Source organism: Elephas maximus, chromosome 6 (assembly GCF_024166365.1).
Source record: "Elephas maximus indicus isolate mEleMax1 chromosome 6, mEleMax1 primary haplotype, whole genome shotgun sequence".
NCBI lineage: Eukaryota > Metazoa > Chordata > Mammalia > Proboscidea > Elephantidae > Elephas > Elephas maximus.
Genome location: NC_064824.1, coordinates 20,026,603 through 20,047,001, shown reverse-complemented (window position 1 = coordinate 20,047,001; position 20,399 = coordinate 20,026,603). Strand labels below are relative to the sequence as shown.

Below are 20,399 nucleotides of genomic sequence, written 5' to 3'. Positions count from 1 at the left end.
CCCACCGGGTTTCCAAGGAGTGGCTGGTGGATTACAACTGCTGACCTTTTGGTTAGTACCCAAGCTCTTAACCAATGCACAACCAGGGCTGAGAATCACAGTAGAAAACTTAATATGCATTAGAAAAATTCTGAACTAGCATATCACATCTGTGATTTTACAGCTACTATTTTTTTTTTTTTTTTTTATTGTTTAGGAGGAGCCCTGGTGGCGCAGTGGGTAAGAGCTCAGCTGCCAACCAAAAGACTGGCAGTTTGAATCCACCAACCAATCCTTGAAAACCCTATGGGAAAATCCTACTCTGTCCTATAGGGTTGCTGTCATGGATTGAACTGTGTCCCCCCCAAAATATCTGTCAACTTGGTTAGGCCATGATTCCCAGTATTTTATGATTTCCACCATTTTGTCATCTGATGTGATTTTCCTATCTCTATGGTGTTGATCGCATTGTGGTTAAGAGCTACAGCTGCTAACCAAAAGATCGGTAGTTCTAATCCACCAGGTGCTCCTTGGAAACTCCATGGGACAGTTCTACTCTGGCCTATAGGATCGCTATAAGTCGGGATCAACTTGATGGCAACAGGTTTGTTTTTGCTTTTTTTTTTTGGTATGATGCTGAGATAGGATTAGCAGCAGTTATGTTAATGAGGCAGGACTCAATTTACAAGATTAGATTTTGTCCAAAGCCAATCTCTTTTGAGATATAAAAGAGAAAAGCTAGCAGAGAGACAGGGGGACTTCATACCACCAAGAAAGAAGCACAGGAAGCATAGTGTGTCCTTTGGACCCAGGTCCCTGTGCCGAGAAGCCCCTAATCCAGGGGAAGATTGATGAAAAGGACCTTTCTCCAGAACCAACAGAGAGAGAAAGACTTCCCCTGGAGCCGGTGCCCTGAATTTGGACATCTAGCCTACTAGACTGTGAAAGAATAAATTTCTCTTTGTTAAAGCCATCCACTTGTGGTATTTCTGTTATAGCAGCACTAGAAACCCAAGACAGTTGCTATGAGTTGGAATTGACTTGACGGCAACGGGAATAGGAATTGTTTAGGATGGAGCCCTGGTGGTGCAGTAGTTAAGAGCTATGGCTGCTAAAGGTCAACAGTTTGAATCCACCAGCCACTCCTTGGAAACTCCATGGGGGCAGTTCTACTCTGTCCTGTGGGGTTGCTATGAGTTGGAATCGACTCAGCAGCAACTTTTTTTTTCTGGTATTGTTTAGGATGAGATCCTTGGTTTGCATTCAACTATTAACCTAAAAATTGGCAGTTCGAACCCACCCAGCTGTGCCACGAAAGATAAGGCCTAGGGATCTGCCTCCATAAAGATTACACCCAAGAAACCCCTATGGTACAGTTCTACTCTCTAACACATGGGGTCCTCATGAGTTGGAGTCGACTCAGTGGCAGTGAGTTTTAGCAGGTTATTGCTTAGGATGAGGTTAAGATAAAATAAGTAGATTGATTTAAAGAAAAAAATAATGAAGAAATCACAGTACGGGTGGCATGTGGCTGTAACAAATCAAGTGACTGAAGAGGTAGCGGGCTGGAGGGACTGTGGCCCAGAGGAGCAGGGTGGTCCATGGGGTCACTGTCCTCGGCCCCACAGAGCTGTTCCAGTTCCACTCTCTGCTCACCCAGGTGACCCCTCTTCCTGCCTCCACTGCACGTCGGGGGTGGGGGGTGTGGGATGCTTTGCTTGCCTGTACTCTGGATAAGCGGTGAGCGTGTGGGGGCTCAGGTGCACTCACAGCCCCCGAGGCTCCTGCTCTGTTGGGGGAGGGGCAGTGCACAGGCTGAGCAGGAATGAAAGGCAGTGCTCTCCTGGCTCACCTTCTGACCAGATGTCCTGGCCCAGCTTTCCCTGGGAGCTGTGGCAGGGACAGGGCAAAGCCCAGACTTGGGTCTCTGTGGGATCCTGGGCAGTTTTAGATCCAAAGCAGCAAAAGTCTCCCCCTGAATTAGGGATGGGGGGGATTTGCGGAGATAAGGAATTGGGGAGCTTTGTAAACAGGGTTATTGTTACAGACCCACCGTGGTCAGGGCCTCTGGAAAGCCTGGTGGAAATGACCATAGTAAACACGGGCAGGCAAGGCCCAGAGGATGGTGAGGGGCATGTCTCCTGGCCCCTGTGCCATCTTTGATTGTCACCAGTCGCCATCGACTACTTGGCAAGAGGAGATGGGATGGAAGTTTGGGGAGGTTTCAGTAGAGAAATGAGACAATGCTGGACCACAACTATCATCTGGGGTACAGGGGTGCCTGTCTGAGTGCCTGTGGCCCAAGAGGACTGGTGTGGGCTGCTAGGTTGAGACAGGTGGTCTGCTGGAGACAGAATGGGTTTTGGACCCATACCAACCTTGGGCATGCCACTTACCTCTATGGGCCTCAGTTTCCTCATCTATAAAAATGGGTGTAGAAATATTCCCTAGGATTTTTGTGAAAATTCAATGAGTTTGTGTGGGCAGCGGACTATTTTTCCATCTATTAACCTCTGTTCTTTTTTCTCTTGGTATTTTTTTCTCCTTTTTCTCTTCTTTCTCCTACTCAGTGTAATGGTTTGAAGTCTAAGAGGAGGGCAGAAAAACTTAAAGTCTTCCTGCTTGGGTTTCCAAAGACCCCAGGGGAATAGAGAAGAATTTTGGTGTCATTGAGATGCTTGGGAGAAAAGAGAAAAGTAACAAGATCTCTCCAAAGTGGGAGACAGGGTGGGGAAGTGATGAGCAGGGTGTGGAAGGTTCCACAAAGAGGCCTGAGTACCCTGCTGTCTGGCCAGTGCTGGGGGGACATGTCTAGCCAGATAGGACAACAGTCTTTCAGAGCCTGGTGTATCCCAGCAAAGCCTGAAAGGGAACATGTGGCCCAGAAGAGGGGTCAGTGAGCCGCCACTCCATGGAGCAAAGCTTGAGACCAGCTGGGCTTCCCTCTCACACTGTGTGCTTTGCAAATCTCTGGAACCCTGGGCAAGTTGGAGGGAAGGTCTGGAAAATACCAAGCTTAAGTTTCCGCCATCCCAGGGGAATGGAGTCAGAATTAAAGTAACTACAGGAAAAGAGAAAGTTGTATTTTCTCCCACTGGAGTTTGTGGACAAACATTTCTCTTCTTCATGTACATGAAGCCACTGGCATGGGCCCAGGCACAAAGCAGACCCCCAGCAACAGCAGCTTCCTGGAGAGTGGGATATAAAGTTGGGCCCCAGAGGCAGGTCTGGCAGTGGGAAGGGGATTACTGAGATAAGGGAAAGGGCAGTTGAAGAGGAAGGGACAGTGCCTTGGTGATCTCTAGGTCCCCGTGCCCAGCCTGTGCCTGGGGTACAGTGTTAGCTGTCTGCTAACAGCAAATTTGCCCTGCGTTCACCCAGGGCAGAGCATCCCTCCTCCAGGCCTTGATTTATTTATAAGTGAGCTGAGATGGCCTGATAATAACCTGGGACTATTTCTGGAGCAATGTGTCAGGCTGCAGGGACATGGGGCCAGGAATGAGCCAGTCCCCCCTCCCCACCCTAGGGTCACGCTGGATAGAAGCATCAGGATGGTGGGTCCTTGGTCCTTCGGTGCCCCCTCTCTGGCCCCTGATGCTCACTGTGCCCATCCATCAATTTCCCTTGCCTCATCGCCACACCCTCTTCTAGTTTCTGCTGTTGCACAGCCTGTCCCCTAGTTTCCTCATGTCTCCTTTTGCTTTTCTCTGCCCGCCCCTTACCCCATCCCAGGCTGTCCAAGGGGCAGCCTGAAGAGGTTTCCTTGGCTTTGCTAATGAGAGTATAGAAGTTAGGTCAATAAAGGTGTTTTCTGTTCCTCTCTCCTCTGTGACGGCAGGGCCACACCTGGAAGCTATGGTCAGAATAGGGTTAGAACCCAGCTGAAGTCCCAGGTGGCAAAGGCATTCAAAACCATATCACAGGAGGAACAGCTCAAGAGTCTGGGTGTTTATCGTTAAACCAGGAAGCACAACTGTTAGATGGGACAAACCATCCTGGGTAGTGAGTGCCCCACCACTGAGAGTGTTCAAGCAGAGCCTGGAGAGCCACGTAATTAGGATGCTGGAGGAGCTTCAGACCTTAAAGGGAAGCGGCACTAGATGAGATGAAGGACCCTTCACACCCTGAAGCTGAGCAGCGCTTCCCAGGAGGGGGCTGGCCAGTCTCTGTCCAGGAGACCAGCTCAGGTGAGATTCTGAGCACAACACACAGTCCCCCTCACCTATCACAAGAACTGTTCCTTGTCTGACATAAAGCTCTTTGTCTTATGCCACATGCCATACTAATTAAAGATTAATTGGTAGTAACAGCAACAAAACCTGTCCTAGGACATCACTCACAGCTCAGTTGTGATGGGTTTAAGCAGATTAGATTGCAAACTCAAAAATGCTGAGGCTTTAGAGTCAAAAGCCTTCAGCAGAGAGTCCAGCTTCAGCTGTGAGTAATCCTGGGCTTCTTGTAGCCTCAGTTTTCTCACCTGTGAAGTGGGGATAATAATGGTACCTACTCCACAGCTTTCAGGAAATTTAATTAAAAAAAAACCTTTTTGGGTCTAAAATGCTATACAAATATAAGGTACTTCTAAAAAATGAGCTCAGATCAGCTGTGCCAAGAAAAGCGTGGGTAAGTTGAGTCATGGGCAGTGTGGGGGAGGTCTAGGGCAGCGAAGGAGTCTGGCTGCCCAAGGGCATCAGGAGCCGGGAGGGGAATCCAGAAACGGAATGGGGGTGGTTGTTAGAGAAAACTGCATCACAGCCAGCTGGCTGCTTCCTGCCCATGTCTGGAGAGAGTGGGCCACCAGCTGGGCAAGGACGGGAAGAAAGGGGATGGCATGTCCTCATTTTGAAGGCGAGGACAATAAGGCCCAGAGAGGATAAGTGTCCTGCTCAAGGTCACACAGCTCATAGGTGACAAAGCCAGGACACACGCCGAGGTCTGTCTGATTGCCAATCCCACACCTTTCCTGCCACCACCCCATCCCTCTGGAACATTCTGCGCCTAGGGACAGACAAAGCCCTTTCACCCGCCAGCTCTGAGGGGTATCAACTTCTGTAAACAGAGTAATAAATAGCCTGGTGGAGCAAGCCATGCAGCTATTAGGGTGACCCTGAAACGTTCCCACAAAATGCCAGGAAGGCCTTGGCCACCTCACCCGGAATAGCTGAAGAGTTAATTTTTTATTTATGATAAGTGTACTGGGCTTGGTGACAGCTCCCTGAGTGGCGTTTCCTGTGACTCGTCTGGAGTTCAGTCATTAACCTCCTCCCGTGGGAGGAGCAGGCAGCTTAATCGCTACCTGGTGCCCCGACACAGAGGCCAGCCAGCCCCCTCAGCCGCTCTTGCGCTCAGGACAGACACCTGGTGAACGTGGAGCCAGAAGACTTTGGGAGCTCGCTCACTGGGGGGCCCTGCTGCAGCAAGCTGGGTCTGTGCGGGGGGTCTAGGGCTGGGCCCCCTTTGGGGCCTCCTCAGCCCCTACAGCAATCAGGGAGGCACAGGCTTTGCATGAGGCTGGCAGGTCCCCAGGCCACTGCCTCCCGCGTTGTCTGGTTGTGATGGACGCGCGGACTGGCCGGCCCCACAGCTCTCATCCTCAGCACTACTCCTCTCTTTCCAGTCTTCTCTGGGGTTTCTCTTGGCTACCGCCTCAGCTCTAAATTCCTGGTCCCTTAGCTCTGCTTTCTCACCCTCTCAGCAGAGTCCTCGGCTACCCTCTGCTGGGGGGAGGGGGCGTACTATGTTTTTAAAGTAGCAGAACACTTTCCCCAAATGAAACCGTCTGCAGAAGGCCAAAGGGCAAAACAGGTCCAAGTGGCCTGAGCCATCTGAGGTGGGCCGGCGACACCTTTCACCCACCTGCAAGCCCCTCCCTGGGTTCTGCTCCCAGGGCCTGGCCAAGAGAAGCCTCAAGTCTCAGAGATCAGTGGCATCCGTTTTCTCACTCAGTGAGGGCCAGAGGGGGGTGTCATGGATTGAACTGTGTCCCCCAAAAATGTATGTCAACTTGGCTAGGCCATGATTCCCAGAATTGTGTGATTGTCTACCATTTTGTCATCTAATGTGATTTTCCTATATGTTGTAAACCCTGCCTCTATGATGTTAATGAGTCAGGATTAATGGTAGTTATGTTAGTGAGGCAGGACTCAAGCTACGAGATTAGATTTTGTCTAAAGCCAATCCCTTGTGAGATATAAAAAAGAGAAGGCAGCAGAGAGACAGGGGGACCTTGTTACCAAGAAGCAAGAAGAGCCAGGAGCACCCATCCTTTGGACCTGGGGTCCCTGTGCTGAGAAGCTCCTAAACCAGGGGAAGACTGATGACAAGGACCTTCCACCAGAGCCAACAGAGAAAGAAAGCCTCCCCTTGGAGCTGGCACCCTGAATTTGGACTCCTAGCCTCCTAGGCTGTGAGAGAATAAATTTCTGTTTGTTAAAGTCATCCACTTGTGGTATTTCTGTTATAGCACTGCTAGACGACTAAGACAGGCATCAGGGTCTTACCATATCAAGGACCCCTGCATGAGCTTTCTCAGCCCTGGTGTACTTTAGGACCACCAGGGGAGCCTTAAGAAAGAAAGGTGAGCAGATCTGTGCCAGAGCAATTATCCTAGAATCTGGGCATGGCCATATTTAAAACGCCCCCAAGTAATGTCCATGTACAGCAGCATTGAGTGTTGGGCTCACACTGCTTCACTTCTGCTCTGGAGGGAAGGGAGTCTCTTACAGCAGGAAACCCCTCTTGAGGGGCTGTCCTAGTCCGTTGCTGCAGCCAGGCCAACCTCTGCTGCAGACGGGTAGTGTCCACTTGGCCCTCTGACCACCTGCTGTCCCAGCCCTGCCCATGAGTGGTACCCCTCTCAGGAGCCACCTATCTGGTCACCCCATCAGGCCTAGCCCCTGCTCCTTGGCTGGTGCCTAGAAGCCACAGTTCCCAGCCAGGAGATGGGAGACTGAGGAACACGGACAGACTCTGCCCTGTGGCCAAAGCCTAGCTCAGACCTGCTGCCCTCGGGGGCCTTGGGGAAGGGCTGTCGAAGGTGGGCTGTTTCTCCTCAGACCCACCTCAAATGTCAGGCCCAGCCCAGCCTGTTTTGGCTCTCTTATGGCTTTTTGTTTTTACAAATGGTCCAAACCTTCTTCTGGTCCCTATTCAGATTCCTGCCTATGGAGGTCACTGAGATGCTTTAAAGTCGTGGGAAAGACAACTCTGTCCTACTTTTCCTAACTGGTCTGACCCTAGGCTGAGGGCTCTGCAAGTTGGCAGCAAGGATAGATCCACCTTGTCAGCACTATCCAGACACTGCTGACATTAGTCATCCTTCTTTTTGCCAGCAGCCTGCCTGGACCTCAGGGGCCTGTTTCAAGTGGGCTCAGATACTTTCTTCCCCCCACTCCACCCACTCCCCAGTCAGCCTGCTGTTCTTGGCCACTTCGGTCAGTTCCCCGGGGACCTTTAGAAGCCTGGTCTTCTGCTTGGAGTGAGGACACTTGAGATGAAGGTGGGAAGGTTGTGGGATCAGAACCCAAACCTAGCCAGCATGTATGGCTGGTATGGAGGGAGACAGACACACAGACACATCATCAGTTCCAAGCTAGCCTCACCCACAGGGTCCTTCCCTGGGCCAGCTCTTCTCTCCCTGGTAGGTCAGAGACACAACCAGTGGCTCCACACTCTTAATCTCTCCCCTTTGTTTAGGGAGGAAACCCTGGTGGCATAGTGGTTAAGCACTACGGCTGCTAACCAAAAAGTCAATAGTTCAAATCCACCAGGTGCTCCTTGGAAACCCTATGGGGCAGTTCTACTGTGTTTTGTAGGGTCATTATTGGTCGGAATTGACTCAACCGCAAGTTTTGTTTTGTTTCAGGAAACTCCCATAAAAGGCCAGAAGGGAAGAAGGTTTGCCACCTGTGTCTACTGAGCACCAGCAAAGGAGGCCTTGGAGAGGGTCCCACTCATTCCTTCAGTCACCTCTCCCTTGGGCCTCATTGTTTCACTCCTACTTGAAGCCTTTGATCCTGCAATTTCCCCTCTCCCACTTTCTGTGACGTTACCCCTACTGGGACAAACTTGCCTTAATATCACCCATATTCAAAAAATAAAGAACCTTCCCTGACTACACATTCCCCTCTCTGTTACTCTTAGCAGCAAAACTCCTTGAAGGACTTTGTGTTCACCATCTATACTCCCTGACAGCTACGGTCCCTCATTACACTGCCTCCCACCATTGACCTGCTCCAGTAGGCTTCTGTTTCCATCACTCCAGCAAAACCATTCTTACTAGGGTCACTGATGGCCAAGCCAATGGTCATTTCCCTGTCCTCATCTCTCCTGCTCTCTTGAAAGCATCTAGCATTGTTGTCCCCTCCCTTCATCTCACGCTTCCCAAACCCACACTCTTTCCTGATTCTCCCACCTCACTGGACTCTCCTCAGGCTCTTTTGTGGGTAGATCCTCTGGTCCCAACCTCCAATATTGGAGTGCTCTGGGGGTTGGTCCTCTCTCCTTTCTCTAAATGATGCTCTCTCCCCAGCTGAACTTGGGGCTCTGACAGATTTCTGGTGCCAGGTTTTGGTCAGGTTTATAGCTACCATTTCTTAAGATAATGTTTCTCAGCTAAATTCTATACAAATTAGTTCACTTATTCCCCACAGTGGCTTTGTAAGTGAAATGATTACTGTCACATTTAAAGTGAGCATGTTGAGGAGCGCGGTATGAGGACCCGGGCAAAAGCGCGCACAGGACTTTCCTGAAACAAGAGACTTACACAGCTTTGTCTGTTCCACAGCCTGGGCACCTAGCCCTCCTGCTATGCTCACCAGATCAGGCCAGTAAGTGGCTCCCAATGACCTTCTTCTTCTGCTGTCACGTGAGTGAATCTGCTCCTTGCACCATGGGAGCCTGACAGAAACATGGGGGCACCCAGAGATTGACCAGCCAATCTCTGCCTCAATGCTTCTTATGGGAGGACCAAGAAGGAGAAGGGGCTTGCTTTTCTCTCCCCACCCAGGCCAGGCTGTAGAGGATTTCCCTCTATGGGTGACACAGGTGACATTGCTCACTTCAGCTCATCTGTGATAAGGAGGGCAAGCTGGGGGCAAGTTCCAACCAAGTCTCCTGTAGGGCCTCAGCTACCTCAAAGGCTCCACCTCATTTCTCTGCTTTTTCTTTGAATATATTGATGCCAGGGAGGGTATTATATTGATGCCAAGTGTTTTGTCTTCAATTTCACTAATTCTGACTTCAGTTCCTCAATTCTACTCCTCTGACTTTCTATTGAGTTGTTTAATTCTGAAATTTTATTGTTAATCTTCTGAATTTCTGATTGCTGTCTCTCTATGGATTCTTGAAGCCTATGAGATTTTTCATCATGCTGTTGAATAACCTTCTTAATTTCCTCAACTGCTTTATCTGTGTGTTCCTTGGCTTGTTCTGCATTTTGACTGATATCCTTCCTACTCTGTTGAAGAGTTCTGTATATCAATCTTTTGTATTCTACATCTGATAATTCTAGGAATACCTCTTTGTCTGGAAGATTCCTTGATTCTTTGTTTTGAGAGCTTGTTGAAGCAATCATGGTCTGCTGCTTTATGCAATTTGATATTGACTTGTCTCCGAGCCATCTGTAAGTTATTATATTAGTTCATTTTATGTTTGCTTATTGTATCTTAGCTTCTTGCTTTTTGTTTTGATATGCCCAAATAGGCTGTTTGAGTGAGCTAGCTTGATTATTTGCACCTTTGAAGCTCTGTCGTCAGATGGCTAGACCCGTTACCAGGTATACGAGCCTAGGAGTCTATTCGCCTTTCTTGTATGGATTCAGCTCAGGTGTCCAGGTAGTTGGTCACGAAGTGTGTGGTGCAGGTTCTGTCCTACAGTCTTAGAGGACCAGTGGTAATTGGTATAGGTGCGGGTATCTCGATGCAGCAGGTGGTTATGATCTGAGCAAGGCAGCGGGCTGACGAACATCCCCTGTCTGTAAGGAAAGCACGTCCCTGTTACCTAGAGCGCACAGGTGGGTGGCTTCTGCAGGTCGACCATGGGCACCAAATGCTTTTGGCTGTAAGGAATGGAAGGCACCTCTTATTCTTGGCCCCCTGTTGCAGGTGGCTAGGTGATGTGGGTGGAGTCACCAGTCCTCAGGCCCCTGATGTGGGTAGGTGAGTACCTTGTTTAATAGGCAGAGAGCTGTCAAATATCAAAAACCCTCCTTTCCACCACACAGCTGAAACAGCTGAAGTCAGATCTCAGGCACATACACCATTGCAGTCTTCCAGCAATGGCCTAAGCACCTGAAATGGGCCCATACAAGTCCGTGCAGGGGTGAAAGGCATTCAAAGTCCGTGGACCATTTGTGCCTGGACAGGAGCCACTTCTTCCCTGAGTTCCTAGCTTAGGAGAGCCAGCAGATTATCTTTTCCCCCAATTGTTAATTTATTTCTTCTCCAAGGCTGGGAGAATGGCTCAGGATGTGCAGCAGGACCTATCTCAGGCCATCGAAGCTGGTTTGGGGCTGGGGGCACAGTAAATCAGACGCAAGTACTATCTTTTGCTGAGAGTGCTGTTCTTCTCTGATTCCGGAGGTGTGAGTAGACTGTGCGGGTCACTGTCCCTTCCTGGGGAAACCATGTCCTGAACACTACCACTAGCCCCACTGCAGTCGCACCAGGGATTGTGTCTGAGGGGCACCAGTTCCTTCTGAGTCAGGTCTGGCAACTTCTTGCTGCTTCTGAACCACCTCTCCCTCCCCCTGCCGCTCAGTCTGATTTCCTAGCTTTGATTTGACGTTCAGGACTCCTAGCTTGTCATATATACAATTGCTTCATTCGTTTTTTTGGGTCTTTGTTGTAAGAGGGATTAATGGAAGCGTGTGACTACTTTGCCATCTTGGCCCCACCTCATCTCCACCTCATTTCTGACTCTGTCTTTGGAGCCAATTCTCTTTTGTTTTCTCCCTCTCAAGCCTTGCTTTCCATCAAGTATCTGCAGTCACTCATTCACTTAGTCAAAAATACATTGAACACCCAGTCTGTGTAGGCCCTGTGCAGGGGGAAGAAGAGGAAACTGGCATGGCCAGTCCATGCCTTCAGGTCGGGGCAGAACAGTTCAGCAAACACGTCTTTACAGTGCAGGGCAGGGGAGACAGGAGAGAGAGAAACAGAAGGTCTGTTCTAGTCACGATGGCAGCTAAGCCAGTGAAGCTATGGGCAGCCAGGAAATCCTTCTTGAAGGTGTCTGAAAAAGTGAGTGGAGGTCGACAGAGTGAAGAAGAGAGGGAAGAGTGTTGTAACAGTGGGATCAGCGTGTGCAAAGGTCTGGAGGCGTGAGAGAGCCTGACACAAGCAATTTGGTTGAGCCAGGTGGTAGTACTAGGTGTGAAGGCATGGACAAGGGCCACATCAGGAGCTAGAGAGCTATTGGAGAGCAATGAGCATTTTAAACACACCAGATTCTAATTTTTTAAATAGGCATCCCTTACTTCTCAACGTGACTTAACATTCACCATCATCTTTCCCAGAGGCTTGGCACTCTGAGTCTCATGCCTCAGGGCTGAATGAAGGCCTCCAGGCCCTGTCATTGGAATTGTAGGCATTCCCCTTGGACACTTAGGCAGAGGGCAGCCACTGACTTTGCTGCACCTGAGGTTGGTTTTGTCAGGACCTCACTCTCCACCTTTTCCAGATACTGCTTCTGGTACAGCAGAGGGCCCAGGGAATCAGGAGGGATTGACTCAATGATGCCTGCTATGAGTGTCACAGACCACAGTCTGGCTCCCCATAAACAGCTTCCACAGCCACTTAGGAGACGAAGAGGCTCAAACTATGATCGATAGTGGGGTTTGGGGACCAGGTGGCCTGTCACCCATGCTGTCCTCCTTCCTCACGTGTTAGATGAGTGACTTGCCTAAAGCCTCTACAATATCCCAACTGCTTGTGCCTCTGCCCACCACCACCTCTTGATGTTTCCCTGCCTCTGGCTTCTCCTCAGCAGTGTCTTCCTACCTGGCAGGTGAGGCTTGGGGAAGTTCAAGGCTCAGTGCTAGGTGTAGTCCTCTTTCCTCACCCACACTCTCCTTGAACAATCTCAGCCTCAGTTGCCACCTATATTGTTATTGTTGTTAGATTCAACTCATATTGACCGCATGTAGAACAGAACAAAACGCTGCCCGGTCCTGCACCATCCTCACAATTGTTGCTATGTTTGAGCCCATTGTTGCAGCCACTGTGTCAACCCATCTCATTTTCTCCGACCCTCTACTTTACCGAGCATTATGTCCTTCTCCAGGGTCTGGTCCTTCCTGATAACATGTCCAAAGTACCTGGGATGAACTCTTGCCATCCTCGCTTCTAAGGAGCATTCTGGCTGTACTTATTCCAAAGAAGATTTGTTCTTTCTTCTGGCAGTCCATGGTATATTCAATATTCTTCTATGACACCATGATTCAAATACATCAATTCTTCTTCAGTCTTCTTTATTCAATTGTCCAGCTTTTGCATACATATGAGGCAATTGAAAACACCATGGCTTGGGTCAGGTGCACCCTTAGTCCTTAAAGTGACATCTTTGGTTTTTAACACTTTGAAGAGGTCTTTTCCAGCAGATTGCCCAATGCAATGGGTCGTTTGATTTCTTGACTGGTGTTTCGATGGGTGTTGGTTGTGAATCCAAGAAAGATGAAATCCTTGACAATCTTTTCTCCGTTTATCGTGATGTTGCTTTTTGGTCCAGTTGTGAAGATTTTTGTTTTCTTTATGTTGAGGTGTAATCCATACTAAAGGTTGTAGTCTTCGATCTTCATTAGTAAGTGCTTCAAGTCCTCTTTGCTTTCAGCAAGCAAGGTTGTGTCATCTGCATATCGCAGGTTGTTAAAAATGAATCTTCCTCCAATCCTGATGCCTAGTGCTTCTTCATACAGTTCCTCTTCTCGGGTTATTTGTTCAGCATACAGATTGAATAAGTATGGTGAAAGGATACAACCCTGACACACACCTTTCCTGATTTTAAACCATGTTTTGTTCGAATGACTGCATCTTGCTGTATGTATGGTTTCCTCATGAGCACAATTAAGTGTTCTGGAATTCCTGTGCTTCGCAATGTTATCCATAATTTGTTATGATCCACACAGTCGAATGCCTTTGCATAGTTAATAAAACACAGGTAAACATCTTTCTGGTAGTCTCTGTTATCAGCGAGGATCCATCTGACATCAGCAATGATATCCCTTGTTTCACTTCTTCTTCTGAATCCAGCTTGAATTTCTGGCGGTTCCCTGTTGATGTACTGCTGCCAGTGTTTTTAAACTATCTTCGGCAAGATTTTACTTGAATCACAGCAACACGTAAGCCACCGCAGTCTGACAAAAAGACAGACAAGTGGTACTATGCCACCTATATAGATGCTTACCTCCAGGCCTGACCTCTCCTCTGAGGTGTCTCAACTCTACACCTCTACAACTGAACTAATGATTTTTGTCTCCTCTCCCCGCAAATTCCTGGTCCTCCTTAACCCCTTCCTCCAGTTGCTCAAGTTGGACACCTGGGAGTCATCCTGGAATTGCCCTCTCCCACCTTGCCCATGAACTAATTTGTCACCAAGTCCTGTCAATGTTACCAGCTAAGTAGCTCCACACCAGGAGTCCCTAGGTTGCGAAAACAGTTGCACTCGACTACTAGCCAGAAAGTTGACGGTTCAAACCCACCCGGAGGTGCCTTAGAAGACTCGTCACAGCCTCGAAAACACTATGGAGTAGTTCTGCTCTGCACATATGGGGTCACCATGAGTCGAAATAGGCTCGTAGTCAACTAACAACAACAAGTGGCTCTTGCATGTGTATGCGTCTCCCTATCTCCACCACCCCTTATGCAGCAGACCCTGTCGGTGCCCTGTCCATATCTCTGTGGTCTTTGCCTTCTGTGCATGCCACCCCACTTCCAGCTGCCAGCTCCTGAATCCCTTTGCCTGGGGGCTTTTTGCAACTGCCGGAGTCCACTTTTCCCCCATGCACAGCAAGACAGAAGCGCAAGGAAATGAATGCGCCTTCCCCAGAAGCAGTGCCAACTCTGACTGATAGGGAATTGGCAGATAAATACTCCAGCTCCTTTGCCACACTGAGGGATGTACTCTACACAGGCTCCCAGGGGGAATAAACTCCAGATGCCCACAGTGATGAGCAACATTGACTGGCTTCCTTCCCTTCTCTGTCTCAGTTCCCCACTCCCATACTTTTGTTTCCTTAAATCACTGTCAAATAAACTGCATGCATGTGAATCCTTGACTCAGGGTCTGCTTCCAGGGAACCTAAAGGAAGACACCTTTCATCTTAATCGTTTAGTGCTGCTACAACAGAAATACCACAAGTGGATGACTTTAACAAACAGAAATTTATCCTATCACAATCTAGGAGGCTAGAAGTCCCAATTCAGGGTGCCAGTTTCTGGGGAAGTCTTCTTCTGTCTGTCAGCTCTGGGGGAAGGTCCTTGTCATCAATCTTCCCCTAGTCTAGGAGTTTCTCAGCGCAGGGACCCTGGGTCCAAAGGATGTGCTTTGCTGCTGGTGCTTCTTTCTTGGTGGTATAAGGTCCCTCTCCTCTCTGCTCCATTCTCTCTCTTATATCTCAAAAGAGATTGACTCAAGATACAGCCTAATCCTGTAGATTGAGTCCTGCCTCATTAACATAACTGTCTCTAATCCTGCCTCCTTAACATCATAAACCAAGCCTGTTGCTGTCCAGTTGATTCTGACTCATAGGGACCCTATAGGACAGCGTAGAACTGCCCAAGAAGGTTTCCAAGGAGTGGCTGGTGGATTGGAACTGCCGACCTTTGGGTTAGCCGTCGAGCTCTTTAACCACTGTGCAACCAGGGCTCAGAAGTTAGGATTTATAACATGTAGGCTAATCACATCAGATCACAAAATGGTGGACCCGCAGCCTCCCAGTATACTTGTGTTCTTCACCAATCCGCCCTCCACACTGCAGCCAGGTTGATCTTCTCATAAGGGAGATGTCCATGTCTCTCTCCCCTTGAGATTCTTCAGGGTGTGCCGTTGCTCTTAGGAGCAGGATAAAAATCCTCCATGTGGCTGATGAGGTCCTGTGTGTGGTGGCCCTGCTGCCCCTCGAGCCTCATCTCATGTCTAGGCTTGTTCCAGCCACGGCGGACTTCTTCCTTTCCTTAGATGCACCATGTTCCCTCCCGCCACAGGTTTGTTCTCTCCACCTGAAGCACTCTTCCTTCTTCCCTTTGCCTTAGAGCTCAGCTCAAACATCGCTTCCTTGGAAAAGCCTTCCAGGTCAAGACCCCTTGTTGCACACTTACATGGAGCTCCAGACAGTACTGTGCTTAGCTCACTGTAATTGAATGTTAATTTATGGTTATTTGATTAACTTAACCCTCACCAGACAGAGTCATGACGGCAGAGACTGCTCAGTGCCCATCACTACCTATTCTCTCTTCTTTGTCAGTAACCGAACCTGATTTTGTTCAAGACAGTGATGTGCACAGCTATGAACTCCATCTCCAACCTCTGCTGCTGCCAAGGGTGGCTGCACAGTCAAGCTCTGGGCAAGGAGGTGCCAGCAGAATAACCTGGAGAATTCTAGGAATGTTTGGCTTCCTGGTATATCTCAAACTTCCTTCTCTCCTTCCTGCCAGAAACATAGGTATCCACCTCTCCTCCCTGGATGTGCAACAGCCATCTTACCACCATGAGGACAAAAGAGGCACATTAAGCAGAAAGATATCAGAAGGAATCTTGAGTCTGATGACATCTTGGAACTTTGCGCCAGTTCTGGACTTTTGTAATGTGTGAAAAACAAACTCCTCTTTGATGAAGCCAGTGTATCAAGCTTCTGCCATGTGCAGCACAATATATTCCTAAGTCATAGGAGAGCGGTCCATGTTCTGTTTTTTCTCACCATTGTTTCATTTATTCTCACCATATAACTGTGGGTGTTAAATAAATATCTGTTGAATAAATGCTTTTAATTTCATACCAACCCCATAAAATAGATGTGGAAACTGAGGTCCGAAGACATTTAGTAATTAATTCCAGATCACAGTCTAAAAGCCTAAGTTCTTTTCTTAAAGCCATGGCTCTCCTTATCTTTAAATGATAAAGAGCAAAGATGAGAAATGAAAAAAGGAAAGAGAAAGAAAATTAATATTTGAACATTAAATTATTATTTAAATGGATGGTTATTAATAATAATTAATATTTAAATTAATAATATTTGAGGAACATCTGTATTTTCCATAGTGTTTCTCATTTGTAACTACAATCCTGAAGTAGACAGTATCACCTCCATTCTACAGATTAAGAAACTGAGGCTCAGAGGGTTAAATAATTTGCCCAAGGTCACAGAGCCAGTGGGAGTCAGCCAGCATTAGACCCCAAGGTTTTCTGACCTCACACTGCCTTTCCTACTACCTCACTCATCAAAGAGGTGGTGAAGGTGACCAAACCAGCAAACCAGTTGCCTTCAAGTCAAGTCTGACTCATGGAGACCCCATGTGTGTCAAAGTAGAACTGTACTTCATAAGGTTTTCAGTGACTGAGTTTTCAGAAGGAGATCATCAGGCCTTTTTTCAAAGGTGCCTCTGGGTGGGCTCGAACCTCCAATCTTTCAGTTAGCAGCTGAGCACTTAACCGTTGGCTCCACCTAGGGACATCAGTGAAGGTGACAGTGCCTCTAAAAGAACCCCTACCTTGGTGAAGTAATCATGTAGAAGCTGATGGTAAGAAAACACTGGCTATATCCACATTCCAGAGAGAAGAAAGAGTGTGATGATCTGGCTTTTTGAGTGTGTGTAAACTGCTCACCACGATCACTCAATACCACCCCACCAACTGATTATCTAGCTGAATAGAACTGGCCCAGCCATCCCCATCCCCATCCTGACCCAGGGAACAAGCTTCCCTTGATCCAGTGGAACCAGACATGATCCGAGTCCAAGAGTGGTCATGATGCTAAGGTGGCCATGTACCTGGTGTTGGCTGCTCCACCCCCAGGTCTTCTGTCCGCTCCCTGGAGAGATCCTGCAGGCACTGGTCTCGTTCCGCCCATAGCACCTGGAGCACATCGCACAGTCTGGGGAGGGCTCCAACCTGCAGGTTCGAAACCAAGAATGCCCATCATTGCCACCAACTGGATTCTACCACATGAGGACTCTCTGTGAACAAGAATAGTGCCAGCCAATGGGATTTCAAAATGAGGAGTGCAAAGCCCCTGTCTGCAAGGAGCTCCTAGTCTGCAGGGAGGTGGAGAGAGCCACTACTGGGAATTCAGAAAATAGCTGGGAAAGTTGGGATGTTTAAACAGTCTATAGCTTTTCCACTGCAAATTTGCCCTAAGTTTATCAAGGCTCCTTAGTCGAGTGAACTATTTGCTTTCCAGGCATCTTAATAATAAGTCTGTAGGTGTTCACTTATTCTACTCCAGCTTTGCTGATATCTTAGTATTTGAAAGCTTAGTCTTGACTCAGATAAGTTCTTTGAAACCTACACTTAGCAATCTGTCCCACAGAAGAGAACAGACATCCAGCCCATAGGGAATGCAGACTGCAGGGAGGAGCTGGACAGAGGGTGGAGCAAGGACTGGTGGCAGCTCTGCCTGTCAGCACTTCCTAGAGTAGATTGCCTCAGCATGGCTCTGTGATTTTATTTGCGTCTGAGACACATATTGATAAATACGTGAAATGGATAAATAAATGAGTAAACAACTAAACAGCTGAATGAATTGGACTCCCAGTTTCATTTTTACAGGATGTGGGATTTTAATATTATGGAGCCCTTTCACATACGTTAGCTTACTTAGCTTCTGGTGGTTAGAGGATATGACCAAGGTTGTACACTCAAGACTCTTAATTTCAGCACCAGCCTTCTAAGAGTTCAAGGACCCCTCTTGCCAACACCATGCTACTATTTTCTAGGAGGCAATACCAACATAATGGAGCAGCACACTCCAAAAGTTCTGGGTCAGAGAACAATCATTAAGGTGGCACTGTTTTCATATAACTCCAAAGGCAAACATAAATCATCTTCTGATTATCTTCTATTGTGGATCTGCCGTGTCATTGCCCTGCACTAATGCATTCTAAAAGATCTACCAGCTGTCAGCAATTGTTCTTTCACTCCCATTCCCTGACCTCAACTGTCTGGGTTTGTGGTCCCCATGAAACACACAGCTCATGTACCCTGGCCCAGAGCTTGTGATTGACCATGACTAAGAGCTTTTTTTTTTTTTAAGAGCTGCTGCAGAAGTGCCTGGCCCTGTCCAACTCTAAGGTCTTATCATGCTCGTTCCTTCCCCACCTCACTCCTCACCCTTTGCCACTATGTTTCCATTGCACCCCCACCATAATATAGCATGGAGTCCTGGAGGCACAGTGGTTAAGAGCTCGGCTGCCAACCAAAAGGTTGGTAGTTTGAATCTACCAGTCACTCCTTGAAAACCCTATGGGGGCAGTTCTACTCTGTCCTATAGGGTCCTATGAGTTGGAATTGACTCGATGGCAACAGGTTTTTTTGTTTTTTTTTTTTAATAATATAGCAGATCACTTAATCACATTTTTTTTTTTTTTAGGCTCTTACATTGAAACGAGCAGTTTCCCTAAGAATATAGTTAACTGTCAAGAGAGCAGACATGTATCCCCACACACTTTTGCCCTTGTCCTCCTCCTTGTGGGGTTCTTACCTGATCCTAGCTGAAACCCATTGTCTCCTGCACACTCTGGATTTTCTGTGGTGGTGGCAGAAAAGCCTGAGTGGAAAATATCAACCTACAGGTCAGCATGTACTACCTTTAATTCACTAAGGATCTCAAGTAGGCAAACATTGTATTGAGTGTCTACCAAGAAATTGCTAGAGGTAGTATGAATAGGTACAATCTTTTAAGTAATTTAATAATATATACTAAGTATCACAAAAACGTCTATATGCTTTGGCCAAGCCTACTTCTGGGAATCCATTCTATATGTGGGAAAGCTTTACATAGAAAGTTTCTGTAGCAGCTTTATATTTAACAGGAACAACAAAAAAAAGAGAGATAGACTTCCACTCCCAGGAAGACAGTGCAGACATACTTTTCTCTATTCCTTCTCATCTATTTCTACAATGAAAATGCTGAACATTGTATATAAAACAATCATAAAAAGACTCTGAAAAGTGGAGAAAAGAGGGCATACCAGCTAGGAACTCCAAAACCCAAAGAATGATATGATGAAGGATTCTCTGGGTTTTCTTTTTATCTCAGACTGGAGCTGAAAAAATCAGCAACCGAGAAATGCCCTGGGTTGCAAAAAAAAGAGGCCAAACAAAAGCCCACTTTCTCCAGCCAGATTACTAGGGAAGGGGCAATATAGCAAGACAGAAAACCTTTAGACAGTAACTCCTCAACTCCTGTCAAATACCACAGGAAGAAAAAAAAACTGTAGCCCCTACCTCCACCGATGCCAGCAAAGGCTGGGTGGGGAGCCTGGACTTCTGCCATCACCACGCTATAATAAAGCTGCCAGAGTGGTATCACAGGAGGCCAAGTAGGGAGCCAGAACTTTCATCCTGGCCACATGGTCATAAAACTCTCTCATGGAGACCTCATGGGGAACTGGTACTCCCCTACCCTCACCCAACATTAACAAGGACCTCCCCATTCTAGGTGTCAAATGAGGCCAAAAGGGAAGTTGGACCTCTGCTTCCATCTGACAGAAATAAGCAATGCCCCCTTTCCCTTGTAAGAAAGAGCCAACTAAAAGAGAAGGTTTAAATAAGACTCAGAGTCTCATAACATAATATAAAAATATCCAAGTCACAAAGATCACTCGTCATATCAAGAACCAGGAAAATCTGAAACTAAATGAAAAAAAGACAATTGTTATATGCCAACACTGAGATGACAGATGTTAGAATGATCTGACAAAGATTTTAAATCCATCATCATAAAAATGGTTCAATGAGAAATCATGAACGTGCTTGAAACAAATGAAGAAATAAGTCTCAGCAAAGAAGTAGAAAATATAAAGAAGAATCAAATGGAAACTTTAGTACTGAAAAATACAATGACCAAAATAAAAAGTTCAGCAGATAGGCTTACCAGCAGAATGGGGGAGGGTGGACAGAAAAAAGAATCTGTGATATGGAAGATAAAGCAATAGAAATTACTCAGTCTGAACAACAAAGATAAAGTAGACCAAAAAAAAAAAAAAGAAGAACAGACTCTTTTTAAGGCCTCATGGGACTATAATGAAAGATCTAACATTTTTTTCATCAGTGTCTCAGAAGGAGAGGAGAAAGAGAATATGGCTGAAAAATACTTGAAGAAATAATAATTGAAAACATCCCAATTTGACAAAAGATATAAACTTACAGATTCAAGAAGCTGAACAAACTCCAAGAAGAATAAAATTAAAGAAATTCACACCCAGCAC

General features: G+C 47.3%; 1 protein-coding gene across 1 annotated transcript in view; it reads right to left on the bottom strand.

The window, feature by feature from the left end:
- Positions 1–18,197, bottom strand: part of SCTR (secretin receptor) — a 68,221-nt gene extending 50,024 nt beyond the window's left edge. Inside the window, exons 1-2 of the mRNA XM_049888134.1 lie at positions 18,171–18,197; positions 16,962–17,082 (exon numbers count right to left, since the gene is read on the bottom strand). Coding sequence (XP_049744091.1) covers positions 16,962–17,082; positions 18,171–18,197 — 148 coding nt within the window. The remainder of the gene's footprint in view (positions 1–16,961; positions 17,083–18,170) is intronic.
- Between the last annotated feature and the right edge of the window lie 2,202 nt (positions 18,198–20,399).